Source organism: Phyllobates terribilis, unplaced genomic scaffold, assembly GCF_046119375.1.
Source record: "Phyllobates terribilis strain yellow unplaced genomic scaffold, ASM4611937v1 Scaffold_2__4_contigs__length_985480577, whole genome shotgun sequence".
NCBI lineage: Eukaryota > Metazoa > Chordata > Amphibia > Anura > Dendrobatidae > Phyllobates > Phyllobates terribilis.
In genome coordinates, this window is record NW_027362762.1 from 141,316,051 (window position 1) to 141,336,479 (window position 20,429).

General features: G+C 46.7%; 1 protein-coding gene and 1 long non-coding RNA gene across 3 annotated transcripts in view; one reads left to right on the forward strand and one right to left on the reverse strand.

Moving 5' to 3' along the window:
• LOC141197820 (uncharacterized) overlaps window positions 1–7,821 on the reverse strand; it is a 36,435-nt gene extending 28,614 nt beyond the window's left edge. For both annotated transcript variants that reach the window (XR_012269860.1, XR_012269863.1), the window contains exon 1: window positions 7,552–7,821. This is a non-coding gene — a long non-coding RNA (uncharacterized lncRNA). The remainder of the gene's footprint in view (window positions 1–7,551) is intronic.
• On the forward strand, window positions 5,318–10,870 carry LOC141197810 (keratin, type II cytoskeletal 7-like). Its single transcript, XM_073662888.1, has 9 exons — window positions 5,318–5,884; window positions 6,258–6,472; window positions 7,588–7,648; window positions 7,874–7,969; window positions 8,066–8,230; window positions 8,364–8,489; window positions 9,470–9,690; window positions 9,838–9,872; window positions 9,970–10,870. The coding sequence occupies exons 1-9, from the start codon at window positions 5,435–5,437 to the stop codon at window positions 10,173–10,175; spliced, it is 1,575 nt and encodes a 524-aa protein (XP_073518989.1). The 5' UTR covers window positions 5,318–5,434; the 3' UTR covers window positions 10,176–10,870.
• The last annotated feature ends 9,559 nt before the right edge of the window (window positions 10,871–20,429 follow it).

Sequence of the window (20,429 nt, forward strand, 5' to 3'; positions counted from 1 at the left end):
TGTCTAAGACTGGCTGCAACACTATACCTGTAATACGCAAGCAATACTGGCAATTATTGAAAAGAAATGACCATCTAGGTACAGTATATATTGGTCAATGACGTTATTACGGTTTCTTGCTTGTCACTGTCTCTGACAGTAGATTTGATCTGTTGTAGGAGGCACTGGTTATCTCATCACTTGTATTGGTGTTTTGTTTCATTTGTGGCACTATTTTTGCACTTTATATTGTGGTTTTTAATGAATAATTAATAAAGGTTAAAATTTTAATCAATCTGATATTGTACCTTAGCGTTAACTACAGGCTGAATAGAAGCCTGAACTCAGTCATGAGAAGGGATTGTGGTATTGCTGCGGTTGGGTGGAACATCCTTACGGTCTTTGTCCTGTGAATTCTGGAAAACTCCAAAGGCTTGGGCCAGTGGGAGAGGCTGCCCTTTGCAAGAGTATTCCTTCTTCTCCAATGACTGGAAATATATCTGATGCAAGTGAAAGCTTCAGTTCGGAGAGAAAGTTTGTGCTGCCAGCCGTAAAGAGTCGATGTCAGATTCCCATTCAACAGCTCCAGAATTCGGTGAGGGTGTTGTCAAGTGAAGGACAAGCCCTACTCAGAAACAGTCAATTCATGGTGGAGCGTTATACAGGAAGAAAATCATCTTCCATCTGCTGTCTGGTATTCCCATAGGTCATCCAGAGCTGAGAATTCAGGTGCCCGTTCTAGTCTGGAGACCACGTATGATACTTCGTTGGGGATAGTCGAGTCACAAGAGGTGTCTGGTCCCCTATACATCCAGGTCAGTCATCTGTGTCGCCATCTTCTTCACTAGGTCTGCTAGTCACTGACTCGCTGTGTGCTGGTGTATTCAAAGAAAGAGATGCGGAGGCGATGTCCCCAGACAGTCCTGATTGTACCAGTGATCTTGGAAACCAGACTGAAGATGGTATCTTCAGTTTCTAGGTGGTCTGGTGTGAAGAGAACATCAATGCAATGGCATCTTCCAAGTCTCTTCAATCCACTAACCAGTCGGAGGAACTCTAGTTGGTCCTAGAATCCTCCGAGGTGGTAGCTGATTTCAACGAATGAAAGACACTTCCCAATGCCAAATTCCTGGTACTATGCCCGCTTCATCCTATGCTGAGAATGGCTTGATGGTGAGACGCATCCTAGTCATAAAGATGGTGAGAGGTGTCACTTTCCTTCTAGTGGACAGAAGAAGTCATGGTCCTTGTTCTCTGCAGAGAGTCCTTGCGGGCTTGAGAAAGAGGGAGCGTAAGAGGGGGTAATGTAACACTATTGTCAGTGACCCTGTATGGTTCCCCTTACCCCTTACATATAGGGACACCATAATATTCACCGCCCTGGCCCCACAGAGTGGTCAATGGCATGCTCTCTGCTTCTTGGTCAGGGTGCGCGCTGCACCTCTTGGCGGTGCGCCAAGTGCGTGCATGCTCCCCTACTATTAAAGGGGCAATGTGCATATAGTAAAATGCCCTCAGCCTGTAGCTGATAGGCATTTAGAATAATTGTGCTTCTGCAAGATGACTCCCAATCAATAGCTAGAAGGCATCTTGAATAAAAGACTCCCTCCCCCTTAGGGAGTCACCAAGCAACACATTCAGTCATTAGGTAGTGTGGTTTTCTACCTGTTCAGTTGTGAGGTCCCCTGGTCTCAGTGTGGCCGTTGTCCTGAACTCAAATCCCTGGTCCTAGTGCGGCAAGTCCTAAACCTGAAGTCCCTTGTCCTGGTGCGGCCAGTCCTGAACCCGAAGTCCCTGGGCCTAGTGCAGCCAGTGCCTGATCCTCATCCCCTGGTCCCTGAACTCGAAGTCCCTGGTCTTAGTGCGGTCAGTATCTGAAGCTAGTCCCCTAGTCCGTGTGCGGCCAGTGTCTGAACCTCGTGAAACCTTGTCCCACGGTCCATGTGTGGCCGGTGCTAAAACCAGTCCCCAAATCTGTCCAGTCTGAATGTATTCCGAATCTGTGTCAGTAACCATTCTGTGGACATTCCAGAACCTAGTAGTCTGAACGGAGCCCTAGTCCTTATCAGTGTCAGCGAACATGACCTCTGGGGTCAGCAACTGCAGCACCCGGGACTGCCTAGGAGTGGAACCTGGCTGTTACCTGCGGCGAAGCCTGTCTCTACCATCAAGAGCTCCAGTGAACACCAAGTAGCCGCTTAGCTATGTCCCTTCTTAAAAATCTACAAGAAGCAAAATGAAAAAAAAACATGCTGTAAAAAAATAAAAAGCAAGTGCATTTAAATAAAATAGGGTTCTTAGTATGTCCCTTCCTAGGCAAGCCCGGCCCTGTGGCACAGTGGGTTCATGAACCACGTGCACCACCTGCGGACGTGACAGTTGGCATGGTTTAGTATTGTTTTGTTGTGTTGAAATATGCAAGATCTTTCCTCATGCAGACATTATCTAGATGGGAACATATGTTGTTTTAAAACCTCTATAAAATGCTCAGCATTAATGCATTTCAAGATGTGCTTTAGCTGGTTATTAAAATGAGGAGGAACCCCACAACATTTTTTTAGGGTCCCATTTTTAATAACCATTTAAGGCAAAAAAGACAGCTGAGGACTGGCTGGTATTGTTAGGCTGGGAAGGTCCATGGATATTGGGCCCTTCCAAGCATAATAAGACCAGCTTACAACTGTCTGCTTTCTCTTGACTGGTTATTAAAAGTAGGGGAGACCCCACATCATTTTTTCATTTATTTTTTTATTTACTATCAAATACAGTAAACTACACACACAAGGCACTGCTCCACTCCTCCACTTGGCCCTTCACCTCCTGGTTCAAGATTTTTTTTTTATTATGTTATTTTAAGTAATTTCCCTTTCCACGTTTGTTTGCAGGGCAATTGTACTGCTCTTACCCCCATTTTGCTTCCTTTTTCAGCCTTCTAGCCCTTACTATGACCATTTTATAGACATTTTACAGCACCAAAGTTCGAGTTGCCATTAATTTATATGGGGTTCGGGTCCGGGGTCAAGTTCAGGTCAAGTTTTGATTCCTTAACGAAACTTTGAACTCAAGTTCTTCTTCACGTTTGGTCATCCGTAGTACTATTGATTTATGAAATAAAAATTAAAACGACGGTTACTCTTTAATTTTACCAAATGAAATTTAAAAATATCTAACTTTCAACTTTTGATCTGTGTTCAATGTTCTGTTGTGAATAAAATAAGAGATTTTCAAATAATTGCATTCTTGTTTTCTTTAAATTTATAATTTACACAGCGTACCAATTATTTTGGAATTGGAATTGTCTATAAATCTCACAAAAAATGGAGCAAGAAGATCATTTTCAAAGAGTTACTTTTTAATAGTAGTCATAAAATTACCAAATAACAAATATTAACACCACATAATGTGTATAACCACCATCCTATTACTGAACAAAACTCACTATTCCAAGGCTAAGAGTACCAATAATACTACTATACAAGGGAAAAATAATGACGCCAAACCATATTTATATATCACCACCCCATACGTACATACCAAATAATGCCACCATACTAGTTATTAAAAAGAACACTGTACTAACATTAATATTATCACCAATGACACTTATACATAGGAGCTCTGTAGATACGATGTGTATTTGGTACAAGTAATTCTCCTTTGTGAACTTAGATATTAATAATTTCTCCCATTGTCGCTCTGTATAGTAAAAATGGCACCATACACTAATAATGTCCCCCATTGTGGCCCCATACATTATTAATGTCCCCCATTGTCGCTCCCGTACTCTGACATTGTTTCCCATTGTGCCCCTTATGCACTAATGATGTCCCCCACTCTTGCCCCATACCCTGATAATGTCCCCCAATCATTACATGTCTGTCAGGAGCCAGTAGTATCATTCCTGTGATGGATTCCATGGTACGATTTTTGTTGTTTTGCTTCTGTAAGGAAGCAAAAGAATGGACATGAACTATGCAGAGTGAACTGAGCCTAAGAAACGAAAACTGTCCGCAGCACAAATGGAAAATGCAAAAACAAAAGGATCAGCCAACAATAAATCGGTATATAGGCCCACATTGTTTCAGACTAGCATTTTGTTTGAAGGGAATGCTGGAGGAAGATGCATCCAATTCATTAAGAGATTTTGAGGTGTAAATCATGATTAATATGTCAGATGCACTTGACCACACCCTGTATAGACCGAGCCCCACCCTGTCTTCAAAAACTTGCCGGAGTAGGCTGCAACTGAGCAAAAGCATCAAAGTTGCAAATTTTTCAATTTTCAAGTTCCGCAAAAATTTTGCAACATTTCAAGCAGTTTTATATCAAAATTTGATTTTTTTTTTGTCTAGTTGTTTTTGATATGCACTTACAACTTATCCTAAAAGACCCTGCACATGTTGGGAGTTGTAGTCAAACAAAACAAAATTCATGATTTTTTTTTTATTGTATTCCTAATATTATTTAATTTTTAAGTAACTAACATTGCTATATAAATATTACCAACCACACATATTGTGTATAAAGAATTGTAAATAATTATACATAGAAATAATAATAATAATAATAAAAAAGATAAAAGATAAAACAACTATAGAATAGGAAGCAAAAGAGTCTGGTCCATTCTGAGCAAGAAGTTTCCAACATCAACAAAGCATTCAGACCACACAATTAGGGTCACCTACACACCCTTCTGGTCAATGACTTATGACTCCTACATTCTAGAATGACACACCAACATCTGCATCTTCTCACAGATTGCATTAAATCACAATGAAAAATTCTTCAAAATCTAAACATTTCCATACAACCGTTCACATTCTGCATTGCCTAAAAAATATATGTTCAACTTGTATGAGTTTTCTTGACTGAGCACAGTCTTCTGCAACAAGAAATACAATAATCTGCCGTCTTCGTGTCTGCAAACTCTTCTAATAACTCATGAACTTTGAGTTAGAAATGAAAGGCATTTGATTTTTCTTTCTTTAGCTGTAAATTCTTTATTCTTATCTAAATATGAGTCATGGTGTGTTTTAGTCCTGCGCTGTGCAAATCTCATTTAACCCCCTCAGTGCTAATGCTAATGTAAATGCAGCCACTATACAGAGTGCAGGTGCCTTTAAAGAAAGAGTATAAAACTGTACTTCAGTAAGAAACACAAAGCCAAAGATTTCTCTATTGGTTTTGTACAGTATGAATTGCTGAATGTGTCAGTCCAGGCTGGAGTGGTCAATGGGAGTGAACAGGAGGGAGGTGGGGACCTCACTGCAGGTAACTGAAGATGGATGGCAGCCAGCCACACCTAGCTGTGACATACAGTAAGCTGATCCCTCTGCCCCTACCCCCTTCCTACAAACCAACATAAAAAGGGGAAGCTGCTGCCTGACAGACACTGGATTCCTCAGGCAGACCAGCAGCACCAACTTCTCTTCTCTCATCATCTACACTTGGCACAATGTCTTTCCAATCCAAAAGCTTCAGCACTCGCTCCGCTATCCCCCAGGGAGGTGTTAGCTCAGTTAGAATCAGCCAGACCCGCTCTTCCAGTGGAGCTGGTGCAGGATTTGGAAGGGCAGGAGGCTTCAGCAGCTCAAGCTTGTCCAATCTGGGCTCAGTGAGGAAGAGTGTATCCTATGGTGTATCCAGCAGCAGAGCTGGCATTGGTGGTGGCATTGGTGGTGGTTCTCTCTATGGAGTTGGAGGTGGGTCTGGATTCGGTGGTGGCTATGGAGGTGGCTTCGGAGGAGGCCATGTAGCTGGACCTGGAATCCAAGAAGTGACCATCAACCACAGCCTGCTGGCCCCCCTTAATCTGGAAATTGACCCCACAATCCAAACCGTTAGGAAGGAAGAGAAAGAGCAGATCAAGACCCTGAACAACAAGTTTGCTTCCTTCATTGACAAGGTAAAGGATGCATTAAAATATGTTTTATAATTTATTATATGCATAAAGTATACATATCACATGCATGTAATGTTGGTGGGCGCCAATATACTAAAGTCCGCTTTTCATTCATTTATGTCATGGTACAGGCTATGCAGAAATAACATATTACATGAAAAGCTATTGTTATTGTATTGACCTCTGCGCAGCTCCCAAGAGCACAGTACAACTGTGTAATTCACCTACTGCCTTCATCTTTAACCTCATCAGTGCTGCAGCAGGTGGTTCCTATAATAAGTGCGAACATATATATGTGATCTACAGTATTGCATCATTACACTGCGTGTACATTGTGCTAACATCATCTTTTGTGTATTTTTATTTCTGCTAACAGGTAAGATTCCTGGAACAGCAAAACAAAGTTTTGGAGACAAAATGGGAACTTCTGCAGAACCAGAAGTCTTCTTCTAAGACCAGTAACATTGGACCTCTGTTCGAAGCTTACATTGCCAACCTCAGAAGGCAACACGATAGTCTGATCGGTGATAAGGGCAGACTGGATGGAGAACTCAGGAATATGCAAGACCTGGTCGAAGACTTCAAGAACAAGTAAGTCAATATTTGAAACATTAAATTACTCTGTAAGTGGAGACATTGTAAGGAATTGTATGTGCAGTGGACTCGGTTACACATTAGCGCACATTACTGTAACAAAATGATTTCAAAGCGTTTTGTATGGGCGAGTGCCACACCCTAATGGGACCAAAGAAAATGGAAAGGGGGCAGGGTTTGCAAAATACTGTGTTGGCCAAGCAGAGGCTGACGGGAACTAAAGCAAACAAAGTAGATAAACCCGGGGTGTGTCTCATGGAGTAAAGTCAATAGAAAGTAATCTATAGCCAGTGAAATGTGCATGTCCAGTACAAAGGGGCTTGGCGCAGACAATGAAGATTTTGTTTGATTTAATTTTCAATATCCAATGAAGGCTTTATTAGATTTATACTGAAAGACACCCATGCACATATACATACAATTATACACATATACATGCATCTAGACTTTGCAGTTGTAGGATAATTCAATATACATGTGCAAAGTTTGGCGCTTTATAGAAATTTTGCATTAGTGTCCAGAAGTATATTTACTTGAGATTTTATATTTTTACCAAATAAGAGCAAGTATTGCAAGGCCTTACTGTAGGAGATCAGCCCATTGTTAGTAACACCAAGTACAAACACTAACTCCTGCCAAGTTTACAACGAAGGCTCCCTTGATACACAGAACTGCACACAAGCTAACCTTTTCCTTCCCGGAGGAACTAGATCTGTTTGTCTACAGCTGTATTTTTATTTCTCAAGCCCTGGCAGACTCCTTTGCCCAATGTTGGCATGACAATATTCCCACTTTACCCGCTATGAAATCATTGCAATGCCCAGTATAAACTGGAGATATCACATTAGAGAGAGTTAGAGGGGAAATTACAGCAAGGTCTAGTAGTTATATCTTGGTATGAAATGTCATGATTCTCAGGATAACCTAGCGTTGTAGAGGGGAGGTTCATTAAACAGAGCATGAAAGGAAAAACCTGGCTGCCCGGTTTCCTGAGGAGATTATATAACAATGAATAGAAAGGGAACACAGATCTTTTTTTGTTTTGCATTTCAGGCCTTCCTGCCAACTGTACTCACCATCCATGTCTCATGTCTCTTCTTTCCTTCTTGAAGGTACGAGGATGAAATTAACAAGCGTACTTCAGCTGAAAATGAATTTGTTATTCTCAAGAAGGTAAGCTTTTACTGTTCTCCGAATCAGATTTTCTAATAGAGTAGTCCAGTTAACGTAGAAACATCTCTCAGGCTCTAGTAAATCTATGATTAGGACCTACTACGTTGGAGAACCGCATAGCTAGGGAGTGCTAAAAGATCTTGATATGGTCGTAGACAATGCTGCTATGTACTGTCGCTTAGAAAAACCAGGAATTTCATGACTGTTTTCTATTTTTTTTTACAGGATGTGGATGCTGCCTACATGAACAAAGTAGAGCTGGAAGCTAAAGTTGATAGTTTGACTGATGAAATCAACTTCCTGAGGGCTTTGTATGAAGCTGTAAGTATCTCTAAATGTAGTTTCGTTATCTTTTTAGAAAATATGGTATAATCAGCGGAATGATTTCAAAACTTGGATATTCTTTTACCTCTGCAGGAGCTGCGTGAGCTGCAGACACAGATCTCAGACACCTCCGTTGTCCTGTCCATGGACAACAACAGAGCCTTGGACCTGGACAGCATCATCGCTGAAGTTAAGGCTCAGTATGAAGAGATTGCCAACAAGAGCAGGGTTGAAGCTGAGTCCGTGTACCAGAACAAAGTAAGCTTTTACAGTAAACACTAGCTATGTTATGACACTCCATACTAAATCTTAATTTAATTGCCCAGCAGCTTAAAATCTGCTTATTATTTATTGGAGATCGTTAAGTATAATGTAAATTTTGCCTCTACAGTTCCAGGAGCTCCAGGCCACAGCTGGACGTCATGGAGATGATCTGCGCACCACCAAGACGGAGATCTCCGAGCTGAACCGTGCCATCCAAAGACTTCAAGCTGAGATTGAGAACGTGAAGGCTCAGGTAATTTTAGTATCATGTCATGTAAAGCACAATGGCCCTAATGCTATATCTGTAAAACTGCCCTCACCGCACCTATTATGTGCCACTAGTATCAGGGAGGCCCTTAGGCCCCTGAGGTGCAACTGCTATCTTTGCATGCTCTACAGCTACCTCCCATTCTTTGCTTTGTGTAAAGAAGATTATGAAGATTAGCTGCATGAATTCTTGTTAAAGCCCCCACATACAGTTTAGATAGCTGTTGGCCAAATGATGGTTCGGCCTATGGTTCCCCGACTCTCCCATATGCAGGAGCACTCGATCTGCCGAGAGCTGCTGTGTTCTCTATGAAAAAGCCTCTGCCAGTCTCCCGCGGTGGCTTGTCTCTTAAACAACAAAGAGATTGGCAGTCCAAAATTGGACAGGTCAGATCCTTATTTCCTCAATATCATCTATCAGTTGACTGTCGTAAGGCCGCCATATACATTAGACTGTTGGCCAAACTCATTGATGGCGATGGGTTTAGTCTGGAGTCTGTTTGCTGCTATGTGGCATATGAAAACCTAGTCGTTTTGAGTCCTTGTTGAATTTTAGATAATGTAGCATCTCGTTCAGTTATCCGTAACACATTATAGCAGGTGCAATAACGGAAGATTTAATGCTGCCTGGAAGCAACGAAAAGCAGGCGGCGTACATAGACTTGGATTAGATACAGTTTAGATGGCTTTGTGAAAGTTTAGTCTGAGGGCAGGGCGTGGATGCATGATTCATAGCGTGATCAGCTGCTGCTCTTAAATAATGCAGGTCGTAACATTTCTTTCCACCTGCACAATGAGTACAGTCTGACTTATGATTTCACCTGCTTTTTCTATGATGCTAACATTTTAGTTACTCTTACAGTTCTTTCTTCAAAATCGACAAAATCTCTAGATTACGGTGACATAGTGATTCACACAATAATAAATTGATATGTAATTTTTTTTCATTTTCTTTTACTCTTTTAGCGTGCCAAGCTGGAAGCACAGATTGCAGAGGCCGAAGAGCGCGGTGAACTGGCTCTTAAAGATGCCCGTGAGAAATTGGCAGAATTGGAGGCTGCTCTACAGAAGGCCAAGCAGGACATGGCTCGCCAACTGCGGGAATACCAGGAACTGATGAATGTCAAACTTGCTCTGGATATTGAAATCGCCACCTACAGGAAACTGCTGGAGGGAGAGGAGAGCAGGTATGGAAAGGGCTGCTTAAATAGTGTTTGGGTAGTATTGAATGTGAATTTATTATTTATTCTGTTTTTGGTTTTATTCTTCCCCTAAAGAGTATTTTAAAAATCTCAACTAAATCTAATACTGTTTTATTATTATTTTCTTTATAGACTTGCCGGTGAAGGCGTTGGCGCTGTTAGCATTTGTAAGTATCTGTCTCTTTGATGAAGTGACATTTTGGAATTGTGTAGGAAATGTCTTCAAACACTTTACATGGTGCCATAACCACTTTTCTTTTGCAGCTGTGGTGAACTCAAGCTCCTCAGTTGGAGGAGGAAGTGGACTTGGAGGCTACGGTGGAGGCTCCTTTGGCTCTTCATCAAGCTTTGGTGTTGGATCAGGATTCGGTGGCGGCTCTGTCAGGTTCGGCAGCGGTGGTGGATCATCTGGTGCCACGAAGTCCTACTCTATGACAACATCTTCCAGCAGAACCAGCCATAGATATTAAGAAGCTGTTTAGTCCCTGATCATTGACATCATCAGTGCTACCCATACCTCCCGACATAAACATCATTCGGCAGAATTAAGGCACCATATAAAGACGCTGAGTTTGCCTTACATTATAAAACCTCAGTGTTGTGCCAAGTATTTTTACCGGAACTTGCCTATTATCACTCACACTGTTTGGTGGTACGGCTGGCACTAATGTTGTTAAAAGCAACACCTCTCCATCTTTGCAGTGTCCTCTCTTGCTTCCTCTTACTGCTCTTCACATCTGTGTTCTCCCTATAAAACCTCTGCAGGTCAATGTTTAGTATAGAGGTGATACCCAGATCCCAAAAACAAAAAAACAGTATTTCTGGGTGGATTAAACATTTTATAGTATCGTTATGCAGAGAGAATTCCCATTGTATATATCAGTAGAAACATCCGGTGCTATCAATCGCTCTCATCTATAAAGTCTATCCAAATCGCTGATACCACAGAAGCTGCCGGACAATAAAATGTCTGCGAGTCAAAGTCACTGGTGCCTTTAACAAAAGTTTGTACCTGCATCTGTATAAGAAGCAGCATTGAAAAACTTCACTCTGTAACGTCTGGTCTGTGTTAGTTGGTGGAAGTCTTTTGACTTTGTATGGGAGGGATTTTATGTATGGTGTGAAATTGTGAAACATCTTCAATAAAATTCCTTCTGATTCAAAAGTGCCGCATTGGTGTTCCATATCTCCTTACACTGCACTTTGCACTGGTGAAGGTTGTTAACCAGATATACAACATGCGGGGAAGGGAGTGCTCAGCGAAGTACACAGTACAAGTCTACATAGAGGCCATTGTTCTCCAAGAAGGTTACTGTACGGGTTTTACATTGGGATTTCAATGAAAGCGATTGACATGTATTCCTTTAATCTCCTGTTATGAATTTCTATATGAGAAATAATATTGGAGATTTTTTATTCAACTTTCTGTGAATATAATAACGCTGGATGATGCAGAAATGTTTAACCCTTAGTGCACAACATAAGTGTTACCTTTTCACAAAGGGACAATAAAAATTGTTTCCAAATTATTATAGGAATGTGAGTGGGAAGGGGAATGTATTACTTCTTGGGGTCCATGATTATGGCACTTTTGCTTGCTCAGCCCATGTATGGCAGACAGTGGCATACCATGAAGCTCATGGGCAGCAATGCAAAATCTACAACTGGGCCCCCAATGATCGTGCGTCTTCATTAGCATAGGTCTATTCATAGGAGCCAATAGGACACTTTGCCATTCACCCATCCTGAGGGTCTGGGTATGACTGCAACCCCTGCACCCAGGGGCATGACGATCGAAGTCAGAGGGTGGGTTCGACCACACCCGGGCTTGTGGGGAGGGGGGCCCACAGATGCCAGTGTCTAGTTAAGTTGGATGTGCGACCACAACTGGGCTTGTGTGGGAGGGGGGCCCGCTGACGCCAGTGTCTAGTTCAGCTAGATGTGTGTTCGCCGGGTCCTTGCACTGCATATCAGTAATGCCATGTGTCACTCAAAGCCGGCACACCAAAGACATCTGCCGGTGTCTGCATCCACTATACATGAGGACGCTGCATGTCATTTAAGCGGGGGAAGGTGAGAAGAGTCGTGCTTTTTGCTTTAATGTGATTGACAACAGCTGCAGCATGGGGAGTATTATTAAAGAATGGATCCAGGAGCTGGGGCAATATACCTGGAAGGGTCCAAGGATGGAGGACCATATCTTACTGAAAGGGGCCAGAATGGGGACATTACACCAGAATGGGGGGATTATTACTGGGAGGGGCCCAAGATGGGGGACATAAATTACTGGAAAGGGCCAGTATTGGGACATTTCACCAAGATAGGGGACATTACTGGAAGGGGCCAGGATGGTGGACATTATACCAGGAAGGGGCACATTATTACTGGAAGGGGCCCAGGATGGTGGACATTATACCAGGAAGGGGTCTAGAATGGGGGACATTATTCCTGGAAGGGACCAGGCTAGGGACCTTATATCTGAAAGGGGCTCCGGATGGAGGACATTATACCAGAATGGGGGCCTGGGATGTTGGACCTTATTATTGGAGGGGGTCCAGGATGGGTGACATTAGTACGTGATGGGGGACATCATTAGATTATGTGGAGGGGCAACACGTATGTCTTTATAGGATTTAGAACCCTACAATAGCTAATACATCTGACCAACATGTAGGTGGGGGCCCTGGTCCAAATTTAGCACTGGGGCCCATTGAATTCTTGTTTCGCCACTGCTTGCCTGCATCACTAAAGTTAGAGCCCTGCTAGCAGCAGCAACAGGAGCTGCTGAATGTTGCCTCTGTGAGACATCAGATGGCTCTTTAAATGTGACGTGATGGAGGATGCTAATACTTCATTTTTACAAATTCTGCGTAAAATCAGGGGGTACATAGAGGAACATTAGGGCCATTAACAGGCTATGGTTGCTACATTGCAGTCTGTACAGCACAAATTCATATTAAAGTCATAAGCATGAGATATACTTACCATTAATTCTTATGGGGGCGGAATAAGGACATTTAAGGCCTGCACAGACGTATGTCTGACATAATCCCTGTAATGGACAGGTTTGCTCACACGCTTTGATAAGGTATTGCCCCTTATGCTCTAGTTCCCAGCACTATCTTGAAAACATCTGGACTGTAGGCAGCTATTATGAGATAAGGGGTAATTTTACTCACCTTCTAATTATTTTCTCTATGTCAGTCTAGTTTCTGTATTTACAAGGTAACAGTTTGGCTGCCCAAATTGGATTTGCCTACCAACCTATGTTGCAAATCACTTGAAGTATAAAAATGAATATTTTGAACTTTTCAGCATTACTTTACCTAATATATGCACAGAAAAATACGAGAACATGATATATACATTACATTGCACACGATTGTACAGCTTCATTGGAATGCTGACTCCATGCAGGAAGCAGGCAGGAAGGTAAGCAGTCACCCGGCTTCCTGCTGGGTCTCCCTGAGGAGAGGTGATTTTGCAGCTAGTGTGTACAGAGCAGCTCACATAGCGAGTTACTGAGGTTCATAAGAATGATAATATGTCTGGGTCACTTCTTGAGTAAAACATTGATGTACAATATAACTATGTATAAAAGACAATTTCCCCTCTTATATCTGATAATAGCACAAATATCACAGTCCAGGAATTACTTCAGATATGCTAATATACTCTACGTATAACCTAGAATTAATCAAGGCAATTTATATTTACCATACATCACACACTAATGTCCCAGGTAATAAATACATGGATACATTAGATTGCTTATTGCCTTTTACAGGGAATCTGTCATCAGATTGTTTCTGCTTTTTCCAGTGATGTGTCACTTACTGGGCTGCTTGCTGCTGTTTTGATAAAATCACAGTTTTCTCTGCTGCAGATCTACCAGCTCTGAAGGTTGAGCTCTGTATATCCCCGCCCACAATACTGATTGGCAGCTGTCTGTGTTCACTGTGCATAGGCAGACATTTTTCCATCAGTGGTGGGGGTATAGCTATACAGAGCTCATGACTATGGAAGATTATGTAGCACCCTGAGGATTCGGCTGCTACAGGGGTATTGCACCTCAACCCAGAGGTGTGATATTCCACTCCCGGGTAAGGATGGAGTGTGGATCTGAGCTCGGTAGGCTGCATGCACTACACACATCCCATTTCCGAGGAGCAGACCGACGGTACTCCCACTTAGAAATGTGCAGGTACGACCGAGTCTGTTCCTGGCTGGAGTGGGAGGGGGGTGGTACATCCCAAGTAGTGTAGGGGCAGATAGGGGGAGCAGCCTGGGTAAAGATAGGAGCTCATTGGGTGCTGGTCACCTGAGCTCACACATAGAGGGTGTATATAAGGTGGGCACCATCAGAGAACAGGGTCAGTCTGTCAGAGTCAGGAAGAGGAGCAGAGAAGCCCCAGAGAGAGAGAGAGGAGAAAGCAAGAAAGACCCAGAGGGGGAAACAGAAAAGGAACTCTGAGAACCCAAAGTCCATCAGCGGGTGAAGAGTTGGCATTAGGGTACCGGAACCCAAGCTGGTGGGGGCAAAAACACACCCTAGCCAGAGACCGGAGGCCGTGGGCAGCGTCTGCCACGGCCACCCACCACATCCACCCCGAAGGCATACCACGTGGAGGGTCAGGGAACCCAAGGCCAAGGGTCTCCCAACAGAAGGCCCGAGGGAGCTGGACCTGGGTGGATCAATAGTGGGGACGGCCAGAGAAAGGACAGAAGGAGAGCTCAGGGTCACGCTCCGGACTCGCTTGGGGGTTGGCTGGATCCAGGACCTGGTGGACGCAGCACGGCTCGGGTGGTCACTTGAAGCTGGAGTGACCGGAACATCAGCAGTGAGTAAATACCCTAAACTGCACAACCCGATTCTGTCTTCATTTAACACCTATGCTGCACCACCACAACCCCCATCCTCTGCACCTGACCCCCTGAGGCTATACCCCACCCGTTGGGGGTTACACCATCAAAAGCTGCACCTACACCATCAGCCTCAGCGGACCCTGCTGCAGCGGCGGCCATAGTGACCGCAATACAACGGGTGGCGTAGTCGACAATAAAGAACTTAATAACATCTGTAGGACTGCCACATACAACTGAGTTTGACACCCTGGGCACGGACCGGGTCACAGCCACTCGGAAGACTACAACTCCCATCTCATCCGGCTCCGGATATTCCCCCTAAAGAATATGGCCCAGGGGGCGCGTCAACTTTGGCGTAGTCGGCAGGATTACGTGCCCGCAACAACCGGGTACTGCGTGCCTGAAGAAAAGAACAAGTTTACCTCAAAAAGAAGTCTCCCGCCGGTTCCGGAGGGTCCATGCCATCGGACTCCATCACAGGTCGATTCCCGCCGGTTGTCCGCCATTAACAGCTTTTTCCCGCCATCTGCAGAGTTTCCCGCCACTGGGAGACGATTCCCGCCATTTCCAAAGGTTTCCCGGCTTAGAAGAGCGGACGCCATTATGGGCGTGCCAGAGGGTGGCGAGAGGCCGCCTCCCATCGTGGGCCAGGACCGAAAATGGCGCCAAAAGTGGAAACCGCCCCCACCAACAGAGACTGTGATGCTAGAGGTGTCTGTCAGCGTGAAAGAACAGCCCCTGGAGCTGACGGTCACCAAGTGGCCCCGGGACCGCCCTCGAAGTGGGAGGAGACGAAAGGAGAGAGCGAAGATGGGTGTCGCTTGGAGCAGTCTGGAGCGAGCGCACCCGGAGGCAAGAAGCCTGGAGAAGAATATCGGAGGAGCTTACCCGGAGATGGCGAGAAAGCAGAGCAGCACCGGCCCGTTGGCCAGGAGCCTGCTAGAAACAGAGGAGGGAGAGCAGAGCAGCACCGGCCCGCTGGCCAGGAGCCTGCTGGAGACAACTGAAGGAGAGCAGAGCAGCACCGACCCGTTGGTCAGGAGCCTGCTGGAAACAACGACCCCACTAGGCCTAGTGGAGGTCCTAGCACAGCTTCCCCGAGACCGGGAGTGTGCACAGACCGCTCTGGAGGGCCTCGCAAGGAGGATGGCCCGGGTGCAGCGAGAGACGTTGGCGGAGTGGAGCCGTGAGATGGCCCAGCAGACCGAGACCTGTCAGCGGAGCACGCCACCCGAGACGAGGAAACAGACCGCCTCTGAGGATGGCGCGGGAGAACAGAAGGCCGGAGACGGCGCCGAGAAGGGAGCCGAACGAAAGGAGGCAGGTAAAGGGGACATCTATACCCCAAACCGGGAAACCGCGTACCTGCCCCAGCTCCCCGTCGCAGAGCCCGAAGTCTATCCTGCCGTGCCCGTCGCTGCAACGTCACCGCCGCAGACTAGGCCTCAAACGGGAGCCGCGACCCCTGTGACGTCACACGCCTCGACCCCGAGCGTGACCAAGCAGGAAGTACCACCAGCCTGGTCGCAAGGCCTAGTACCCCCGGGCGCCGCAATACCAACAGCGCCCCCTACCTCCGCGGAGCCCCCGGCCTGGTCGCAGGGCCAAGTAGCCCAGGGCGCCGCCGTCCTTACGGTGCCCTTCACCTTCCAGATACCCCAGGCCTGGCCGCAAGGCCCGGGCAACCCGGGCGCCAACACCACCGCGCCCATAAGACCAAGAGTGCCGCATCTGGGAGAGGACCTGTACGCCCAGCATACGTGCCCGGATGGGCAGCCATTTATATGGCCACCGGAGTTTCACCATCCCCGACTCCGGAGAGAGAGACCCCTGGATGAACCCCTGATCCCGGCTCCAAAGCCCGTAAAGAGGATCTCGCCCCCGCTAGCAGAAGCGCAGTTCGAGTGGGACCCCACCGGAGAAGATCTCATGGGGTTCACTCAAGAGACTCGGGCAGCTGCAGCGGAGCGTGCTGAGTGCTGCCGCCAACAGCTCGAGGACTTTGAGAGGGAGCGGAGAGAGAGGCGGGTCCGGGAACAGCAAGCTCAAATAAGGAGCGCGGAGCAGAAGAGCCGGGCCAGGAGAGACCCCCGTGCAGCGCATAGTCCCCGCACCACCGGGATTGTGATAAAGTTTAACATGCAGCATGGGTGGGGCTTCATCCGAGACCACCGCACCCTAGGCGACGTCTTCGTGACGAGGAGAGACGTTGAGTCCCACCTACCGGAGGGACACAGAGGTCGTGACCTTTACATCGGGGACGAGGTCACCTTCACCCGGCACAAGTGTGCCAAAGGACCCTACGCCCTCCATGTGCATTGTCTGATGGAGGAAGAGCTGCGGTGTGAGGAGGAAGAACAAGAGGACCCGGACGGGTCTGAAACTAGAGTTAGAGGTAACCATAAAGAAAGAGCAGGAGGACGCCGTCGCTAAGTACAGCGAAGCAGAAGCTGTATATAGTTGCCCGTCGGGGCACCGTGAACTGAAACTGAAACTGAAACTGTTACTGTTGCTAAATATAGTCCCCGTTGGGACCAGCAAGTGTGAACTGTTACCCGTATTTCCCTAAATCCCACTGACCGAGGACTGAGAACGGTCATTCCTCCCCAATACCTGGCCGAGGACTGAGAGCGGCCATAAACCCTGTATATAGTTGCGCGTCCTAAAGCGCCCCTACCGGTTTTATAGGAAAACCAGTTTTCTAGAGAGACTGTCGCACTTTACCCGGTCACACGTTGCACAGTGACCGGAGGAGGAGCCAGAGGCGACGAGAATGTTTTATCTGCTAATATATGTTGTTTTATATGTTTTATATGTTTATGCAAAAATTTGTATGTTTTTGGTGTTATGTCTTACAGCCCGAGGACGTGCTGTGATTTACCAAGGGGGAATGTAGCACCCTGAGGATTCGGCTGCTACAGGGGTATTGCACCTCAACCCAGAGGTGTGATATTCCACTCCCGGGTAAGGATGGAGTGTGGATCTGAGCTCGGTAGGCTGCATGCACTACACACATCCCATTTCCGAGGAGCAGACCGACGGTACTCCCACTTAGAAATGTGCAGGTACGACCGAGTCTGTTCCTGGCTGGAGTGGGAGGGGGGTGGTACATCCCAAGTAGTGTAGGGGCAGATAGGGGGAGCAGCCTGGGTAAAGATAGGAGCTCATTGGGTGCTGGTCACCTGAGCTCACACATAGAGGGTGTATATAAGGTGGGCACCATCAGAGAACAGGGTCAGTCTGTCAGAGTCAGGAAGAGGAGCAGAGAAGCCCCAGAGAGAGAGAGAGGAGAAAGCAAGAAAGACCCAGAGGGGGAAACAGAAAAGGAACTCTGAGAACCCAAAGTCCATCAGCGGGTGAAGAGTTGGCATTAGGGTACCGGAACCCAAGCTGGTGGGGGCAAAAACACACCCTAGCCAGAGACCGGAGGCCGTGGGCAGCGTCTGCCACGGCCACCCACCACATCCACCCCGAAGGCATACCACGTGGAGGGTCAGGGAACCCAAGGCCAAGGGTCTCCCAACAGAAGGCCCGAGGGAGCTGGACCTGGGTGGATCAATAGTGGGGACGGCCAGAGAAAGGACAGAAGGAGAGCTCAGGGTCACGCTCCGGACTCGCTTGGGGGTTGGCTGGATCCAGGACCTGGTGGACGCAGCACGGCTCGGGTGGTCACTTGAAGCTGGAGTGACCGGAACATCAGCAGTGAGTAAATACCCTAAACTGCACAACCCGATTCTGTCTTCATTTAACACCTATGCTGCACCACCACAACCCCCATCCTCTGCACCTGACCCCCTGAGGCTATACCCCACCCGTTGGGGGTTACACCATCAAAAGCTGCACCTACACCATCAGCCTCAGCGGACCCTGCTGCAGCGGCGGCCATAGTGACCGCAATACAACGGGTGGCGTAGTCGACAATAAAGAACTTAATAACATCTGTAGGACTGCCACATACAACTGAGTTTGACACCCTGGGCACGGACCGGGTCACAGCCACTCGGAAGACTACAACTCCCATCTGATCCGGCTCCGGATATTCCCCCTAAAGAATATGGCCCAGGGGGCGCGTCAATTACATGGCAGTAGGTTTACTGGTTCTCTAGTAAGAATCTCCTGCTAATAGGGATTTTATCAAAACTACAGCAAGCAGCCCAGTAAGTGACACATCACTAGAATCAGGGTCTATTTCCTACATTATGCAACTCTAAGATTAGGTGGCAAAGCCTGATGACAGATTCCTTTTAACACTTTTCTTTTGATAGAGTCATACTACACACTGGCTTTTACATAAGTTTGAAACTTAGGGAAAACCCCTTTTAATACTAAACCTTCATAGAGGAGGAGTAGGTTCATGGACTAGTGCCAGCTGCTGAGCCATTCCACACAGTGCAGGTGCTGGCTGTGTTGTACAGCCGACAACTGCCTCTAAGAGCAGCGACAAGAGCTAGATTTGATGGGTGCTTATTAACCCCTTAAATGACACAGCCAATCTCTGACAGTGGTACAGAAAAGGGACAATCCTGGTGGAGTGCCAGTGGGCGGGATGTGAAGCCAGTGCAGGGGCCTGCTAAAGACCTCCATGGCTACTATCTTGGTGCTCTACTTAAGTCAAATCATAGGTTTAGTCCATAGGAGAACTTGAATTGTATTATGAATTGCAGTAATGAAGTAACACAATGCAACACAACACAATGTAACACCCCTTTAAGCTTCCTTAATGGGCAGGGCATTTGATCGTTCTCATCTCTGTATGGCGCAGTGCCTCCACCCGAATCTTGCTAGGAGCTCTAGGGGAATGCAGGAAGGCCTCTCCGGCGGCCCCCGGTCTCCTGCCGGCGGCGATCATTGTACTGGCAGGACCTGCGGTGTCGTCATTTAGTCAGCTGATGGTCACGCAACCATCAGCTGACCGCTGACGTCAGCGGTCGCGTGACCATCAGCTGACTACATAACGTCACCGCAGGTCCTACCAGTTCACCGCGGGCCGCCGAAGAGAGAGGATCGCCGCCAGGAGGAGACCGGGGACCACCGGAGAGGTGAATATAAGTTTTTTTTTTTTTTTTTTACTTTTTAATTCTTTTTATTTACACTAGATGGATGATTTGAAGCAGAAATCTCATAAGTTGGTCACACAATATAAATCCATGCCAATTGCATGGATTTATATTGTGTCACCATCTTGTCAAGCCCTTTTCCAAGTGATGTTTAAAATCGCTTGGAAAACCGCTTGAAAAAACGCATGTAAAAATGCTTGAAAAACGCTGAAAAAACACATGTAAAATCCGCATACGTTTTTTCTGCCAAGGAGATGCAGAAATGCTCAGGAAATTTCTGCTTCAAATCTGCACATACCCTAACTCTCTGGTCTCACAGGGATCCAGCGGTTGTAGCATAACTGGGAAAAGATGGAGTGGGGGCAGGATCCTTCTCTGCGGTAGACCAGGTAGCAGTGGGCACCTCCTGGTAACCTAGCCAGTTTGCAGACGTGGTTCAGCTCCAGAATTGTCTTCTCCCCTCACACACTGAGCTGCTGGGCTGTCAGCACTCACTCTGTGCCTGTGGTCTCTGATCTCCAATGTCAGGCTCTCAGCAGTCTGTAATGGAGGAGCACAGACACTTTATCGTGCCCAGCTAGCAGGGCCGGCGTCAGCTCCCGCCGCACCCGGGCAAGTGCCGGGGCCCTGAGCAGGCGGAGGGGCCCACTCACTGTCGGGGACTCCTGCGCGCTATGAGACCCGTGAGCGGTGCGGTGCCGGTGCCAGCGCCCGCTCCCCCCCGCTTGCTCAGGGCCTCGGCACAATACTACAATAATTACCTCTCCCCGTGCCTCTGCAGCAGCTCCGGTCTCTTCCGCG